Consider the following 12380-nt stretch of genomic DNA (forward strand, 5'->3'; position numbering starts at 1 on the left):
TTATGCTGAAAAGAAGACAAAGTGAGCTAGAAGGAATTGGAAATGGCTCTTCTGAGTGTGACACCTTTACCCATTAGTCAGGGACTAATCCAGTGCCATGAGTCTTTTATATTTATATCTGGATCCTTGGCTGCACTTCAAATAGCTGAGGTTGTTGGATATAATGTCCATATTAAATAAGTATTCATCTAATGACAATAATGCTTTAAACTGAAATATGGTAGAGTCAATTACAGTGCCATTTTGCAGCTTTATTGAGGTGTAATTGGCAAAAATTGCATATATTTAAGGTACACAATGTGTTTTGATATATGTATATACTGCAAAATGATTATAATACTCAAGCTAATTAAAATATCACCTCATATAGTTACCATTTTTGGTGTGGTGAGAACACCTGAGATCTACTCTTAGCAAATTTCAAATATACATTAACACGTCACCATACGTAAATTAAATCTCCAGAATTTATTAATTTTATAATTGAAAGTTTGTACCCTTTGACCAGTATCTCCCCTTTTCCCCCACACAGTGACATATTTTGAAAACCTTTTAGAACTTCCCTGCAAACAACTAGGCCTTAAACTCTCAGTAGATCTTTGAGCCTCTTTCAAGTTACCGTGATTCAGTAATGCATGAAAGGATAGAAAGCAATACTCTGTCCTCCTGCCTTGGTCACTGCCATCGTTTGAATGTGTCCCCCTTCAAAATTCATAGTTTAATCCCCAATACAAGAGTTGGAAAGTGGGGTCTTATAGGAGTAGTTTAGGTCATGAGGGCTTCACCCTCAATAATGGATTCTTGATTGCCCCTATAAAAAGTGCTTATGAAAGTAGGTTAGCTCTCTCTCCCCTCTGCCATGTCATACAGTGTTGCTTTGGAGGATGTTGCCTTCAAGGTGCCATCTTGGAGGTGGAGATAGAGCCCTCACCTCACACCAAACCTGCTGGTGTCTTGATCTTGGGCCTCCCAGCTTCCAGAACTGTGAGAAATCAATTAGTATTCTTTATAAATTACCCAGTTTCAGATCTTCTGTAATAGCACAAAATGGACTAAAACAGTTGACTTTAGACTCAGGATTATGAAACAAGTCAGTCCATGAACATTCATTTTTTGGCAACTTGGATCAGTAAATTACAAATTATTTTTAAAAATAGGAAATAACAAAATATGAATGCCCATGCCCAGTTACAGATAAAATGACCTTCATGCCCATCCATACTGATCCTTGTCCTCATGCCTGCCTCACAGGTAAGCACTCTTGTGAAGAGGGTGTGATTGTTTTTTGTTTTTCATTATGAGAGAGTATATACTGAAGGATGCATTCAAAGCTAAAAGGCAAATAAACTGATAACTGACAGTATAAGCTTAAGGAGGAAAATGAATGACAAAATTTCTAGTGATCAAGAGTGAATTGCTTTTTAAAAACAGATGGTAAGCAGGCTGGGTACGGTAGCTCATGCCTGTAATTCCAGCACTTCGGGAGGCGAAGGTGGGAGGATAGCTTGAGGTCAGGAGTTCAAGACCAGCCTGGCCAACATGATAAAACCCCAACTCTACTAAATACAAAAATTAGCTGGGCTGGGTGGCATATGCCTGTAGTCCCAGCTACTTGGTAGGCCCAGGAGGTGGAGGATGCAGTGAACTGAGATTGCACCACTGCACTCCAGCCTGGGTGACAGAGTGAGACTCTGTCAAAAAAAAAAAGATGGTAAGTACTAAATTCCTATAGCATTTAGATTCCATTATACATATTTTAAGTAGTCATGTATATAATTTAAACTGCTAATGTTTATAGCTGCTAAGATTATGACCAATGTTATATGTTTAACTTAAAAATATGCAAAGGGGTACATTTTTAGGGGCTAGGAAAACAAGTTAGAAAACATGGGATTAGAGAATATATCTAAAAGTGAAAATTCTGGGTTACAGGGCACAGGCAACTTCAACTTTACAAGATACTCCAAGTTTGCTTTCCAAAATGGATATATCAAGTTCCAGCTGTGTTTCCTTTTCCTTGCCAACACATGGTGTATCTTGCCCTTTTAAAAAATCTTTCAGAAAGGACGATTCAAGTATCCTGAAAACTGACTTATGATACATCATCCATTTCTTTCCACAACCAGCAAACCAAATTTATTAGTATACTGTACCAGAGGTGATACCCTGCAAGGACACCTAATGAGTCCTGGGGTGGCTGGAGCCTGGGTTGGTTGCCTTCTGATGCTTTCAGGCTCTTCTGAGCAGTGGGAGTGGAGCTGATTCTGAAAGTAGGCCCCGGACAGAGAGCAAACTCACTCACTACTCCTAGCCAGATGAGAGTTACTGTCCATCACAGAAAAGGAGGGGCAGGCTACAAAGCTGTGAAAGCAATACGTTCCAGGTGTTCAAAGAGCAGGAAGGAACCCCAAGTGTGAGGCCCCCAGGTGTGGCTAGTTGGATTTGAAAGGGTTGGGAGTTGGAGGTGGGAGGAGGGCTTCCTGCAGCCTCTAACTGCCTTCACATATATATAAAGTTGGTGGCTGTTTACTCTTCAGTGGTGTCTCACCTAACAGGATTATGTAAGGGAGATCACAAATTAGAGCATCATAATTTTAAAATAATTCTAACATATCAATTTGAATTTAAAATTAACTCACAACATTATTTCCCAAAGAAAGAAAAAGAAGCGTTAAATTTCTTAGTTTCAACTGCATAAATTATGGGTTATTTTTTAAAAGACCTAAAATTACCTGTTTGTGGGGTGTTTCTCATTGGTGACAGTATTAAAACATTTTAATCAAATGTTAATTAAATCAATTAAAACATCTGGCAAGATTTTACTTGAAAGTTCCAAATTCAGTATTTTTTCCTCAAATCTTCTACATTTTCATCAATTATATAATTTAAAAAAAGTAATGTTTCTCTAATTCTTTCTGGTTTATACCAGTATGCTGTACAATATTTTCTATGTGTGCTACAACATGACAAAGGTTGGGAAACATGGATACAATGTGGTATGTTCCCTGGGTATCATTCACATGTGCTATGTTACTCCATTAGCACTGTGTTATGTTACTGGCTTCATAAGGATCCAATCTGATTCATGCTCTAAGTCCCAAGCAAGTTCCTGCATCTTTGTGTTCAATTTCTGCATTTTTGTGGTGGGGAAATGGAAAGTAGTTTTAGATAGATACGTAAATTTCATATAGTTTAATAAGCTATGTTTTGAAAATATTTAATACCTTTGTTTAAAGATGATTTCGTGTATCTGTGAGCTACTGAGCTAACAGCAATGGAAAATTTCAATGAAGAATCGGAATTTTAGCTAGACAAGTCCAATCCTTCATTTTAGAGATGAGGAAACCAAAGCTGAAAGAGGTGTTTGTGCTCAAGTAGAGCCAGAGCTTAGACTAGAAAATAGATGTCAAGCCTCCAAAATTTAGAGCTTCACTACAATGACCTTAACTTGCATGCTATTCCCATTAGATTTTCCTTTTTCATACATTTTGGGTATGTCTTAAATATATACTTAAACATGTTGATTCATTCAAAGGAGTTAGATATTCCAGGAAGTAATGAAGTGGTAAGTATAAGGACAATTATTTGTGAACACCAGATTATTCCAAGATAAAGCAGTACCTGGAAGAGACAATGTCTGGAATGATAAGGAAGGGAAGATGGAAGGAAGAAAAGAAGTCCTTTTGTTTCCTATAAATAAGAGCTGTGAATCTCAACAACCAAGAACAGAGATTAGAATACCAAAATAAAGGAATATAGGGGTTTATGAAGAATTTAATATTGGCATATCTAAGTATTTCTGCATTTGGTATCTTTTAAAAAACAGCCCCTCTAGTCTATAAATTAAGTTTTACCATATTGATAATGTATTCTAGGTGCATAATATAGAGATTTTGGGCTAAGAAATCCAGTGTTTGCTTTTAAGCTTGTATTTTGTCCAAGTGAATTTTTGTAAAAAAATTCTCCAAACTATTCAGCTAAGACTTTTTATAATGTATTCTCAAATTTAAGCTTTGCTGCACCAGAATACAACCAGAATACTAACACATTATTATACACAATGTAAGGATTATTGCAGTTTATTTAACACTAAAAGTAGTCATGCTTCATATACAATAAAATATATTACAATGATCATTTTTAATGCTTTATTCATTGATTAAAAGAATATACATTTAACATAAACCATACAACATCAGTCATCAGGTCAAACATTCAGCTGGTTTCCTTACAGTTTCTGTCAGGAGTTATTTTATCTGATCACATTTATAAGATAAAATCTCACCACATCTGGCATTTACACACACTGTGCCAGTGGATTCACACTACTGATGTACATATAAAATCCGCATGGTATGTGCTCACTGGAGACAAAACAGTGCATACCTGTCAAAAGGTCATTTTAATATAAGATGGTAAAACCATTTGTAAAACACATATAAACTTTTTTCCATAAATAGAATCATATCTGGACATCTGTTGCATAAATTGTGTTTCCAAAGCTTACAATAGAGCAGCCAGGTCTCAGCACTGCTGGGCACCCAGGTTGGCTACTTACTTTATTATTGCAGACTGTCCTTTAACATTAAATGCACAACATTCGTACCACTTAAAACTGGGGTCAGGTGGAAGTCTCACAGAGACCACGTCTGTACCGCGGTTGCCCTGAAACAGTTAATAGGCTTCTAAAGCCTCTCAGATATAACAAGGTTTTAAAACATACTTCATGGAATGTTCTTCATGTATCATAGCAGCTCATACCTGTGATAGAACAAGCTTTCAGTTTTTCCTTTCTTTCCTTTACATTCACTATTCACAGTGAAACAGGTGCATGTTTTTTTTTTTTTTTTTGTTTTGTTTTGTTTTTTCAGAGTTCTGAGGTTGCTGACTGAGCCACAGCACAGCTGTGTACCACAGGTCGAAATTCGACCTTAAATATTACAATCTAGCAGTATCTGGCTGGCCATAGTGGGCCGGCCCCTGCCAGCATGTGGGCACTTCTTCATTAAGTCTATTCTTTGGCAGCTGACACGCGTGCTGACAGAGAAAAATCCAGTGACTTGTTGTTAGGGATTTCACGACTAATGTTTTTGCAAGCATGTGTATTTACAACTCTGTATTTTTATTTCCTTTAGGAGGTTTTACTCTGAAATACAGTTTCTTTCTTCCCCCACTATTTGAAATCTGGGCTAAATGAATGTGTAATGTAATTGATGAATAAAATTATGTCAAATATAGTTAAAAAAAATCCAACGATTTCAGTATTCATGTTTATGTAAATGCATTTTTTTTAAAAAAAGGATTAAGCGATGTTCTAGTACTATACAAAATTCAAAATGGTAACTGGTGATACCGACTATTAGATATGTAATGAAAGTTAAAGTCTTGGCTTTTGTGTTACAGATAATTCATTTGGGATATTATTTATCTTCCATTTGAAATCAAAATTAATGAAATGCTATCAGAATGCATGGATGCAGTGCATTGCATATAAATCTACCAGGCTATGGATATATATCTATATATGTATAAAAATATTTTGGCTCCTGAGCTCTGAACTCTGACACACAAAGAATAAAAACGTCGAAAAGGCAGAGTAACTCAGTGAAAAATAAAGTTAGCCAGCAACCTCAGACAATCTTCGGCTGTATATCCTTAAGGTTTGGTAACAAGTCCATTAACCGTGAAAGCCCTATACATTGTCACTTTGAACTTCTAAACCAATACCCGACTACGTTCTTTGATCAAGAAGTAGAATATACATATATAATTCTATAAAGCTAATACTGATTAAACACAGCACAAAAGGATTAATTCACACTATTGGAAAAAAAAAAACATAATAGGACCCTACTTGCATATGTAACCACAGGAATTCTACATTTAAAAAAAAGCTAAATGTCTTCACTGAAGCTTTGCATCTCTCTGTAAAAATGACGATTTGGTTCAGTGAAGACACTGAGTGATTCGATGTCCATGACTGCGTGCCAAGGTTGACCCAGGCCCAGGGATACCTGCTCAATAAGGTTATGCACTGGATCTACATCCTGGTCAGCCAGTTCACCTTGGTCAAAATCAATGCTTTCTTCGGTGACTTCAAGCACTTTCAGATCAGAGCCCCGAAGACGAGCAATGGCAATGAGGTTGTGTGCCCATACCATGTAACCTGAAAAATTAACAGAAGACAACACTGTCATTTCCTTTTCTCTTTGATACGTCTGTCTTTTCTCATTCAAAGCTTCTAGAGAAGCTTCAAATTTGTATCTCACTTACCATTTTGGTCTTTTTCCTTTAGAAATATATTGAAATTGGAATAGGAAACATGGTTGTATAGCCCAGAAAAAAAAGGCTACAAGTTGTGTTCAAGAGTACCACTATAGGTGGTGAACTGGCAGCGGATCTAATCCTTTATGATACTACTTCATTCAGTAAAATAGACATTTAAAGTATATACAAATAAATTTTACAGCTTTGGGTAACGATGTACCATAAGGATGAAATTTTTAGTTCATATATACACGTATCTGTTAACCACACATGGTAAATGTATTTTTCATTTGCGAAAAATCATCTCCTATAATGCTTCACAAAGTTACGAAGTGACACTTTAAAGATAAACTGTTAATTGTCAGTAGCAAGTATGTAAATTATAAAACAATCATGGGAATGATATACACCAACTTCAGAATAATAACTACTTCTGGGAAGGAATAAAGGGGGATGAATGTGGGGAGCTTTAGCTTAAAGAAGAAAAAGGCTTTAAAAAGACTGGCTTAAATTAACTTTTAAATAACCTGATATGTCTTTACCCCACTGTGTTTACCACTTTCAGTATTGATCTAGTCTTTTCTACCACCTCTAATGACTGGCATAAAGCAAGACTTGAAAAGCAAGACATACATTCCCAAATACAAAGGAACGCTAAAAAAAAATAATGAAACAGTGCTGGTAAGACAGCTAATAAGAGAGTTTAAGACATTCTTATAGACTACTTTGTAATTATCTTACAAGTATCCGAAAAAGGAAGTAAATTTATTTGTCAGAATACCAACTCTCGATCCAAATGAGAACAGGTCACGTTAAAATGAAAGAAGCATATCAATGGAACCATTGTTAAAAAAAATTACACACATTAATACTCTGATACCAAGAACCTAAACGATGAGGTAGTGAGCAAGAAAGAAATAATACGTTCTCTTCCCCTGCGCTATGTTTTAAGGGGTCGAGTGATTAGAGGAAATGTATCTACCACAGGTATGTGTGCTTTCTTAGACAGTTAAATTAATTTCATTGATTTTTTTTTTTTTAAATACCGCCATTCAAATGATGGACAAAAAAGTAACAGGGAAGCTGGAGCAGAACACTTAGGGTTAAATATGATTTTCCTTTTGTAAGCGATATATCTTGCAAGCTTTAGAAAGCATAAGAATCTGCATATCAAGTTGATACAAGATTTCTTGATACTATCAAGGTCAGTGCTATCTCTTCACTGGCATAAAATGTTTTCGGTGTAATTCCAGTATTAGATTATAATGAACAAAATCACCTACCATGAATTGCCAGAAGCGAGAGCTTTGTGCACCTCCATGCTAATAAAACCAACGGATCTTCATTTCGGTTGTCACTAAGATCTGGAAAACCAGACGTGTCAATCACATCATTCATTAAAATAAAATGAGTGAGGAACTTGTCATATTGCCTGGATATAAGATCAACAATAGCCCCTGAAACACAAGTGATATAGCTATCAAAATGAATCCTCTCTAGTGGTATACTGGGTTTCAGAATCTTTAACATATCTTCACTCTTGATATCAAAGGCCATTATATAGACCCGAAGGTTGGTGCTCTTTCGTGACAGGGCTTTCCAGTGTTCATCATTTGGCATGTTGTCCAGAGACTTGTGCATTACGGAAACATTGTGAACCAGAAGAGACAGTCGCTGCAAAGGCACATGGTTGCTATCAGTTAAGACTCTTGCCATCTCAGCTGTAAAGTCACAAAAATCCAAGGCAAGTGAGTGCAGATTCACGAATCGCTCCAGTTCAACTGCAGTAATAAGAGTGCTGTTACCAGGAATATTATTGTCAAGTAAACTCAGGTGCTCCATGGTGTTGGCAACAGCATTAGAGAGAGATGACAGTGATGTTGGCGTTACTATTTCCAGCATAAACCCACAGGACAGCCATTTCAGTTGCCTGCTATTACTCAGGATTTCTTCAAACAGTTGCTGAATTCTATAAGGAAAACACATGCCACGGTGATCCCATTAACATTCAGTTCTAAACTTTTAACACTGACTTTTGAAAATAGGCAATGAAAAACATGCAATTTTGAGATCTAGTCTTCCTCATTAGGTAATTTCTATTCAACCCACAGTAAATACCATTAAAATTCACATTAAAATGTAATGAAAAGGTATATTAAACACACAGATCTATTAAACACACAGAAATATGTTCCTCATCCAAGAAAAGCACCACTTATACCCGTTTAGTAGAAAAGTATGATGACATACAATTTATGTTATAGCAAAGGCAAGTAGGGAAATAATTTTATATAGCAATAATTATTCACCAAGTTATTTGATTTGTCTTAAAGATTTATGAGATGGAATGGCAGATGCGGATCACTATGTTTCATCATTAAAACATTTCCAGGACCTATGTTCCTTTCAGGAAAAAAATCATTACTCTTCTGTTTGTATCTCATAATTTATTAGAAAAAACACATTATTAATAAATAGTACAACCTCCTTTCCATTAACCATGTAACTTACTGTTTAATTTTTTTGCCATCAGGGTCCACCTTGCTGAGGTATGTATTTGACAAACTTCCTTGCTGTTGTAGAACACTTATGTCTCCAAAAGACTAAACTTCTGAAGGTTCCTACAAGAAAATCATTTAAAATGATTTTCTAAATAATTTATACTTAAAAAAATAAGAATATGCAAAGGGGATATTCTAGCAAGGTTTCTATTTTACAACTCACTTAGAATCCAGTTAAGTACTTTCAGATTTCTTTATACATACATTCAGATTTCTTTATACATACAAAGCAACATGATACAGGAGAAGTGGCAAAAGCTTTAAAGAACAAGGACTAGGGTATACAGATTAGTTCAGGAACTCAATATTATAATGACCATGGAAAAGTCTCTTAATGTGCCTGAGACTCAATTCTTCATCAGTAGTAACAATACCTACCTTATAGGGTTTAGGTATAAATAACACAATGACGTATGACAAACTATATAAGCTCTAAATTTTATAGAGATGATAATTACAATATAAACATTTCCTCAAACCAGTTAATTTAGTTAACATGTTAAATGCTCCAGGGTAAATCACTGCCCTGAAGATACCTACTCAGTAAGAAATATTCCTTAACCAAAATCTAAAGAGAACCTTCTCCAGTTTTATGATCAAACCATACAGCTTATGAACAAGGGAAGTAGAAAACTATGTAAGGCTAGGTGCGGTGGCTCACACCTGTAGTCCTGGCTGGCACTTTGGGAGACCAAGGCCAGGGGATCGCTTGAGGCCAGGAGTTCAAGACCAGCCTGGCCAACATGGCGAGACCTTGTCTCTACTGAAAATACAAAAATTGGCTGGGCATGGTGGCATACGCCTGTAATCTCAGCTGAACTGGGAGGCGGAGGTTGCAGTGAGCCAAGATTGTGCCACTGCACTCCAGCCTGGGAGACAGACTCTACCTAAAAAAGAAAATGATGTAAAAATCTTTTGGTTTTAGATAATTTTAGCTACCAAACATATAGTTTTCTAATAGTAAAATTGTAAATAAAATAGGAGAAAAACAAATGGATAAAGATAAAACTCCTGAGTCCAATAACAACCAACTAGTGATTCCATTTACAACATAAAATGAGATAATTTTAATTAAAAAATATCTACAACAGTGATACAAGATTTTGGAGACAGTGTCTCGCTCTGTTGTTCAGGTTGGAGTGTAGTGGTATGATCATGGCTCACTGCAGCCTCAACCTCTTGGGCTTAAGTGATCCTTCCAGTTCAGCCTCCTGAGTAGCTGGGACCACAGGCATGTGCCACCATATGTGGATAATTTGTAATATTTTGTAGAGATAAGGTCTTGCTATGTTCCTCAGGCTGGTCTTGAACTTGTGGGCTCAAGTAATCCTCCCGTACTGGACTCTCAAAGGGCTGAGATTACAGGTATGAGATACCATGTCTGGCCCGAAAAATACCATTTCTTGACGGTATGTCACATTTTCTCAAGTAAATCACCTTAACTGCACTGAAAAGCCCAGTGATTCTAAAATTTAGCTTGAGGAATAATCATTAATTCGTTTATTCATTTAACCAACAATTCCCTGAGGGCCTACGAAGTACCAGGAACTGTGCTATATATTAGAGACACAATAGTGATTCAGTGCTGTGAAGGACAAGTATCCATAAAAGTGGATATTTGGCTTTGGAGAATATAAGGTTTTATATAAAGTAGAAAAAATATATCACACTCAATTTCTAATAATACTCAGGCAAGTCATACAATCTCAGTACTTTCCTCCTTTCAACTCAACTTTCATTTATTTGGTGGTATTAAAATACATATGGAAGAAACTTTTACTTCTTTTACAAAGAATTAAACAAGGACAACTGCCTTCCCTCTGTAAACAACTATAAAACTAGACAAAACATAAAATAATTGTTTTCAGACACTGGACAATAAGCAATATAGGACTCTGATCCTGGAAAATGGGGAAAAAATGAAGTGTGTACTATAATTGCCTGAGATGATGGCCTGGAAAGAGTTTTCAGGTTACAACATAGCCTGGTAGTCTGAGTCGAGGACAGAGATTTTAGGGAGTCTGCAGTCTAGAATTTTAGGGCAGAGTACCAGAGACAAAGGAAATGTACAGAGAGAGCGTCACAGATTTGCAAAGACTCTATATTACCCAGGTTTTTGGCTGAGTAATGATTTGTACACGCGTGGGGCAAAACTACAAGGCTGAAGAAGAGAGTACTGCTGGAAAGCAGTAGAGTCCACACAGTAGTAAGGAAACATGGCTCACAACTAGGCGAAAAATCCATCAACAGAAATATACTCAGAAATGGCAGATGAAGGATTTAAGGAACGAATTTAAATCAGCTATTACAACTATACTCCATAAAACTATTTATCAATAAAAAGAATATGGATTAGATAGGAAGAAGCAGAAGTGTCCTAATTTGCCAATTACATGGTCATTTAAACAAAAATTCTAAGGAATCTAAAAAAAAGCTACTATGAGTTTAGTAAGGTTAGTGAGTTGAGTAAGGTCACATGATACAAGGTCAATATATAAAAATCAATTGTATTTCTACATGCTAGCAATGAACATTTGGAAATTAAGATTTAAAAAAGAAGTATTTACAGTAGTATCAAAAATACAAAATATTTAGGAATAAACTGAACAGAAGTATCAATCCTATACATTGAAAACTACAAAACATTGTTGAAGTAAATCAAACAAGATCTAAGTAAATGGAATTCCACATCTGTTGGCTGGAAGTTTCAATACTGTAAACATGTCAATTCTCCCCAAATTGATCAACAGACTCAACACAATCCTAATAGGTACTATGCTTTACAACAGATCTCTAGAAATTTTTCATCTTGCAGAACAGAAATTTTATACTCATTAACAATTCTCCATTTTTCCCTCCCTACAGCCCCAGCAATCACCATTTTATTCTCTGCTTCTGGGAGTTTGACTATTTTAGATACCTCACATAAGTGGAGTCATGCAGTATGTATCCTTCTGTGACTGACTTATTTCACGTAGCATAAGGTCCTGTGGGTTCATCTAGGTTGTTGCATATAGTAGGATTTCTCCTCTCTCTTTATTTTTAAGGCTTAATATTTTTCCATTGCATGTATATATCACATTTTCTTTATTCATCTTTGATGGACATTTGGATTGTTTCCTTATATTGGCTAATGTGAATAATGGTGCACTGAACATGGGTGTGCAGATATCTTTGAGATCCTGATTACAATCTTTTTGTATACATATCCAGAAATATTCCATTACTGGATCATACAGCAGTACTATTTTTAATGAATCTCCATATTGCTTTCCACAGTGGCTGCACCATTTTACACTCCCACGAACAGTTGCATAAAAGTTCCAACTTTTCTACATCCTCACAAATGTCTATTTATTTAGAGACAGGGTCTCCGGTTGCCAAGGCTGGAGTGCAGGGCGCCATCTTGGCTCACTGCAGCCTCAACTTCCCAGGCTCAGGCGATTCTCTTACCTCAGCCTCCTGAGCAGCTGGGTCTACAGGTGTGTGCCACCATGCCTAGCTAACTTTTTTTTGTATTTTTTAGTAGAGACAGGGTTTCACCATGTTGGC

At 36.2% G+C, this 12380-nt stretch overlaps 1 protein-coding gene across 1 annotated transcript in view; it reads right to left on the bottom strand.

The window, feature by feature from the left end:
• Positions 1 to 4063: 4063 nt before the first annotated feature.
• Positions 4064 to 12380, bottom strand: part of FBXO33 (F-box protein 33) — a 31660-nt gene continuing 23343 nt past the window's right edge. The window contains 4 exon segments of the mRNA XM_017895557.1: positions 4064 to 6166; positions 7551 to 8236; positions 8779 to 8869; positions 8872 to 8888. Coding sequence (XP_017751046.1) covers positions 5895 to 6166; positions 7551 to 8236; positions 8779 to 8869; positions 8872 to 8888 — 1066 coding nt within the window. The 3' untranslated portion in view covers positions 4064 to 5894.

Source organism: Rhinopithecus bieti, unplaced genomic scaffold (assembly GCF_001698545.2).
Source record: "Rhinopithecus bieti isolate Rb0 unplaced genomic scaffold, ASM169854v2 scaffold_1306, whole genome shotgun sequence".
Classification (NCBI taxonomy): Eukaryota; Metazoa; Chordata; class Mammalia; order Primates; family Cercopithecidae; genus Rhinopithecus; species Rhinopithecus bieti.